This window comes from Trachypithecus francoisi, unplaced genomic scaffold (genome assembly GCF_009764315.1).
Source record: "Trachypithecus francoisi isolate TF-2019V2 unplaced genomic scaffold, Tfra_2.0 Contig01579, whole genome shotgun sequence".
NCBI lineage: Eukaryota > Metazoa > Chordata > Mammalia > Primates > Cercopithecidae > Trachypithecus > Trachypithecus francoisi.
The window spans coordinates 24,905,167-24,911,700 of NW_022681442.1; the positions used below are offsets into that span (position 1 = coordinate 24,905,167).

Below are 6,534 nucleotides of genomic sequence, written 5' to 3' on the forward strand. Positions count from 1 at the left end.
GACTGGTTCCTATCATAGATAATGATAACTGCAGTCACATCTGGTGTCCAATTTTCACAGTGCACTTTCTTTTATTTCAGGAGACAGGGTAATAAATGTGTAATTGCTTGGGGTTAAAAAGAAAAAAAACCTTTTCTGTCTTCAAGTCCAGAGAGGCATTCACCCTGTCTACTCATTCCTAAAGCTTCTAAGTGCATGTTTTGGGATCATTTGGTTCTCAGCTGCATTTCCTTAGGGTATGAAGCACAGCCTCTACTTGCTTTATTAAAGTAGTAATTCCTCCTTCACCAGGAAGATATCGCAGCACATTGCAAAGTCTCTGACACCTTTCCCTTTCCAGTGTCATTAAATGAGTAAGTGTTACACGTTTTCTCTTAGGAGAGTAGCTTTACCCTCCCCTCCCTCCCCTTCTACTCAACCTGGTGACTCATCTCTCCGATTGCAAAGAGCAAGACACGCCACTCCGCCTTCAACGCCAAAGCGGGGATCTGCTGGGGCACAGTATGCAATTTAAGGAAAACCCCCAAAGGCTACAGGCGACCTGCTGATCAGGAAAGAATTTCGCTCTTGTCAAGTACATCATCCTTCATGATCACTAACTTTGTGTTTCTTTTCTTTCCTTTGTTGTTCTGTTTCCTGTTTTGCCAGGAAGTATTTCCATAGTTGCTGAGAATCAAAGCACAAAAGAAATCCCTACCTATGTAAATGTTTGAATGGAGGACGCCAGTAATAAACAAAACAAAAACAAAACATAAAATATAAACAATCAAAATCCAAACAAACAAACAAACACTCACTGCATCGGGACTTTTTAATTCTTCAGACACAGACAACAAGGGTTTTTAGCTTTAAGCCTGTGCATGTGGATGATACTCTGAGAACATGTCTGGAGGGGCAGTGTACAGGTGCTCTATTTTAATGGAAAACACTCCCCTCTCCCTCTTTCTTCTTCTCCTCTCTCTTTTTTCTGATCGGTCGTGTTTGTAGAAAATTCATAACATATATAGGCCAAGGAAATCTGCATGTATTTTTGGAAATATTCTTGGCTCCAGATTATCAGCTATTTTAGCATTAAAGGCTGATGGGTAGATTAGCTACCCCAGCTCCTTTCGTAAGACACAAAGACATGCACAGGAGTTTGAAACCCTGAGCTGTTTCTCTGTTCCACTTTCCATATTGTCATTTCCCTTCTAAGTTAGCTTTGGTAGCTCTGTTGGTCAGCAGTGGCCATGAGGCTGCTTTCTGCACTCTCTGTGGCCACAGGAACAAAGATACGAGTTGAAGATCCCTTTGTGCCAGTAGAATAAGGAAGGCAGGGAGGCAAAGCATGTCAGAAACGGACCTTGGTTTCCTGTTCACCTCTTTCCACCATGATTGCCTCCCCTTGCAGCTTTCCCTACTCCTGCCCCAACTGCAGTAGGAAATGGAATCCCATTAGTTACCCATTGTCCTGTCTTCACATTTGTTTGTCATCCGTGTGTGACCATGATCTGTTGATATCTTTGAATGTCTTCCTTCTAAACCCCAAGTAAGTTGTCCTTCAAGTGTTCTTAATTTTTCTTCCCAAATATATTGCTAGATTCTGGACATTAACCCTGATGTTTCCTAAATACTGGCCTGGCCTCTGCCGCCCCTGCCTCCACCACTCGCAAGTTTCTGAGCCCTTTGTCAGTTTTGTACATTCCCAAGCATGCCAGCTTCTGTGCCCATGGACCTTACTGCATCCTGCACAGCAGGGTTCAGTTTCATGTATCTTTGTCTTTTCCTCTAGAACCTGCCTTTTTCAAATATCCCCGCCTTTTCCCACCTGCAAACATATACTGTATGTGAAAGAGTTGATATATGCAAAGCAATTCAAACCTGGCCATGTACTTTGGAAAAGAAAGCATAGAGATGAATTGTGGTGTTCTCACACCTTAACAAAAATCTCGTGCAATCTGATTCCAGAAGATTTCTTGTGAGAAATGTTTTGAATGTGTGACAGTTTTGAGGGCAGTTTCCTCCTGTGATGGTTGCTGTTACCCGGTATTTCCACTCTCACAATAGAATAGAAATGTTTGTGAAATAAAACTGATTTTAACTAGAAGGAGAAACAGGTTAATGGACTTTGTGTTTAAGAGTGTCAAACAGTCTGAGAGAATACATGGGGGTCTTATCTTACATTAGGGTGAGAGTTTGATTATTTAGGATGATCCCAGTGATCTCATGTGTGCTCTCTGACCTCTGAGTATCATAGGAAAGATTTATGTCTGTATAAAGGAGAAAAGTTAGCTGATTGGCAAAAAAGATTGGCGCAAAGCATGAAGAAATCCCAGTTTTCCCCAGGGTAATCATGAAAGAAGACCCAGAGAAAGAGGGAGACAAAAGCCTGTTCAGCAGAGGCCCCTTTAGTATTATCGACTGGGCAGAGACCACTATAAACTATAGGAGAAAGAAGTTCTGATAAACCTCTTAGTATGCTCAGCCTCCTTCTTTGCTATGTCCCTAAGCCAACAGGGCATAACACAGGCCCTGGTGATAATGAGGGTGTCCTAAAGATCCCCATGTCCATGACTTCATGTAGTTCAGGCACAGAAAGAATAGCAAACTGCTGTCAGAAGTTTATCAGGCAGAGATGTTTATGGTTGAGGATACCCCATATGAATCTGGGAAATGGGCTAGGCCTGAGGCAGCCACCTATTTGTAGAACTCAATTGATCCCCAACCTGCCAGGCTTCCTATCTCATAGGAAACATCCTCATTGATCCTCTTCAGTTGGAGCCTCCCAAATTTAATCTGGAAGACAAAGTGTTGGAAAACCAAAAGAGGCTCACTCAGACCAGCACAGGGAGTCCTCAGAGTTGCAGTTCAATTCATTTTAATTAGAAAAGTATGAAAAAGGAATAACATTCTTATTCTAGCACAGTGCCTTGCCTAGAGTAGTAGTATGAAAATTATTTGTTGAAGAAATAAATGAATGGAAAGACATAGGGAAGAATGGGCTGTAAATCCTAATTAAAAATAGAGGTAGACATGAGATGCCTGGCATTTTGGAAAGCGACCAAAGATGGCCAGCTGGAGATCTAGCATCTCCAGGATCCTCATGTGCCTCTCCTCAAAGCTCCCTCCCATCTGTAGGAGATCAATGAGGCAAGGTGCTGCTCAGAGAGGAGGACCTCATTGTTCTTATGACCTTGGCCAGTTGTTCTCAAAATGTGGTACCTGAATCAGCAGTATCACCATCACTTGGGCTTGTTAGAGATCCAGATTCTGGATCCATACTCCATACCTACTGAATTAGAAACTCTAGGGAATGAATAGTGGTGTTCTCTGTTGCTAAGTGATAGTGGGCCCAGCCATCTATTTTAACGAGCCCTTCCAGTGATTGTGATACATCCTAAAGTTTGAGAACCATTGTACTAGGCCATTCCGGCTGACTCACAAAGAGAAGGCAGTAATGAGAGCCTACAAATGGGAGAGACCTAAGTGCCTACCTACTCACTAATCGCAGGTGCAAACACACAAGGAGTTTGGTGGGCTTAAGGTCAGAGGAATGTGTAGGGAGGAATGTAAGTGGAAGGTAAGATTCAGGGCAAGCTAAAAATCCGATACTGCAACGTTTTCCAAAATCCCAGAAGGCAAACTGTGCATGTTCTACCCTGAACCACCCGCGCAACACTTTCTCCCTTGCCTTATTTGTAATTGGATTCACTGTCCAAAATGCAGAGGTTTGCTTTGCTTTTTTTCAGAAGTTCCAAACAGCAACTTTGAGAGCAATGGGGTGCTTGGCAGCTGTTCTGTGTTTTCCAGGAATCCAACTGAGCATTGAAATCTCTCATTTGCCGACTTATTTTTATAGGAAGCCAATTTAAAAAAAAAAAAAAAAAAAAAGTTTTCTTATAGTATTGGAACTACTTCTAATTTTAAAATGACTTTTTTGATGTATTTTTTGTTAAATACTATGTAGTGTAATGTATAATTGCTCTTGTTTATTGCTTTTACAATCATATTTATTAAACAGATAATGTCTCTAAAGTCTTTGCCTCAGATATTTTTTTTTAATCCTAAACCCTTGATGTTCATTCTAAATATAGAAGTGTTGCATGTATAGGATTTCATAGAGGCTAATTGCATAAGAAATAGTAAACACCACAGCCTTGAGGTTTTTTGCTGTTTTTTTTTCACTAACAAGGCAGAATGTATGTACTACCTGAATTCTACCTGCATTTCAATTAACTATACAATGTCTGTTTATTAAATTACTTTGATTTAAAAATTAGTCCAAACTGGTTATTTTAGAATGAGTACATGCTCATTATTATTAGTTCAGAATTAGAAATTATGGATGGGGAACAAACTCATTCGAATTTGTTCATAACCTTGTGGTTACCAAAGGACCAAACCTGCATGGAATGAACTGAAACATGGGGAGTGGTAAAAAACAGCAGATGAGTAAAAACAGCTGTGGACCTGGAATCAGGAAAGAGGAGTTCGCCTCTGGCTATGCCAGCTGTGTGACCTTGAGCAAATCATTTTAACAGATAAGAGCTTTAGTGCTCTCATGCATATAATTTGGAAGAAGATCCCTTCCAGCTCTGCCTTTCCAAATACTATGGGTGAGTCATTCCCCAAGACTCCCAACTATTTGATTTAAAGTTAGCAGGAAATAACGTGATAGACTGGATTCATCTTTTCAGCCCTGTGGCTCACCTAAGTAAGTGGCATTTCTCCCTGGACATCATTTGGTGCTGATATTTGGCTGAAACATTTGTACAGGCATAAAACCTTCCCTAGCCTTCCCGAAGGCCCAGACACAGTGGTGTTGCCTCATTAGCTCAATCTCGGCATGTGTGAAACTTCCTGTTACTTTAGGTGGCCCTAAACTTTTCCATTTCCACAGACTAAACTCCTGAATCTTTATTCCTTTCCAGGCCAGAGCCCATGCTTCTCCTTCCTATCAGGAGCAGTGTATCACCTGTGTCAGGCAATCAGCAAGCATCCCTATACATGTCAAACAGAGGGGAGTTAATACACAAAATGTGTGCTGGGTTAATGGAAGAACAAAAATACCAAATAGGAACAGGTGAGGCAACCCTAAGATCAGCCTTAATAGGGAGCCTCTCACTTTCCTGTGCTAGAGAGAGCCAGATATTACCAGAGCCCTGGAGCCAGGACCACCAGGTTGAAGCTGCAGTCATGGACGACTTGTCTGGCAGGAGCTGGAGCCATGGAGGAGACGTGACTACGGCCTGTCCTGTGATGCTGCCCAAGCAGAGGGGTAGGGAGGAGTAGCTTGCTTTTTCTCTTGCTCTGGTCCTCTCAGCTGTTGCCGACCCTTTTAACTGCACAAACCCAGCCACAAGCCAGTGGGCAGTGGAGCCTGGGAAATGTTGTTTTCTGGAATACAAAGTGAACTGGGAGGGAGTGGGAAATGGATTTGAGAGGACACAGGCAGATGACTGGCACAGCACCCCTTTCATGGCCAGCCCATATCATAACCAATATATCTCCCCCAACCCGAATGCACCAGGTACTGTAACTCACACCTGTAATCCCAGAGCTTTGGGAGGCCAAGACGAGGGGTTGGGGGAGATTGCTTGAGCCCAGGAGTTCCAGTCTGCAGTGAGTTACGATCATGCCACTGTACGCCAGCCTGGACAGCAGAGCAGGACCTTGTGTCTGAAAAATAATATGTAATCCCAGCACTTTAGGAGGCTGAGGCGGGCAGATCATATGAGGCTAGGAGTTGGAGACCAGACTGGCCAACATGGTGAAACCCTGTCTCTACTAAAAATACAAATATTAGCTGGGTGTGATGGTGCATGCCTGTAATCCCAGCTACTCTGGAAGCTGAGGCACAAGAATCACTTGAACCCGAGAGGCAGAGGTTGCAGTGAGCCAGGACTGCGCCACTGCACTCCAGCCTGGGCGACAGAGTGAGACTGTCTCAAATAATAATCATAATAACAAATAGTAGGTGCTCCTTTCTCTGTGACTATGTTCACATATTTTTCTTTAAACATCATGTATTTAGAACTTGGCTGCATGTTTATGTGTGGCACTTATGCCTTTCTCACTAAATTCTACACTCATTTAAAGAAGCATCTTTATTTTATTTTTTTCATTTTATTATTTCAGCACTTAGAACTGGGCATTGCCATTAGGGGGCACTAGATAAATGTTTGCTGGAATTCAGCCCTTGATTTTCAGCTTAGTGTTGTGAGCAAGTCCATTTTATTCAGCGATGATCTCTGAGGTGGCTTCACAGTCCGATTCCTCTAACCCAGCTAGCACCTCTAATTACATGTTCAGTTGGTGTTTGTCAAGAATCAACATATCCCTGCTCATCTCTGTTACCACTCAAGCTGCTGTATTCCCGGAGCTATTCTTAGACATTAAGTGAAATAATTGCAGTTTAGGAAGAAGAAAAAAAAAATGGCTAGAAACTAGCATAAAAAACAAAGGTCTAAGTTTGATTTCTGGATTTGATTACCTATTCCCCAAGGAGTTAACAGTACTATGAAAATGCATGTTAGTCTGAGGCTTGTATAGTAG

At 42.3% G+C, this 6,534-nt stretch overlaps 1 protein-coding gene across 3 annotated transcripts in view; it reads left to right on the forward strand.

Moving 5' to 3' along the window:
* Positions 1 to 4,014, forward strand: part of SORCS1 (sortilin related VPS10 domain containing receptor 1) — a 597,227-nt gene extending 593,213 nt beyond the window's left edge. For 2 of the 3 annotated variants that reach the window (XM_033183443.1, XM_033183451.1), the window contains one exon: positions 379 to 4,014. In XM_033183443.1, coding sequence (XP_033039334.1) covers positions 379 to 386 — 8 coding nt within the window. In that variant the 3' untranslated portion in view covers positions 387 to 4,014. The remainder of the gene's footprint in view (positions 1 to 378) is intronic. The other variant, XM_033183459.1, reaches the window with a different exon arrangement.
* The last annotated feature ends 2,520 nt before the right edge of the window (positions 4,015 to 6,534 follow it).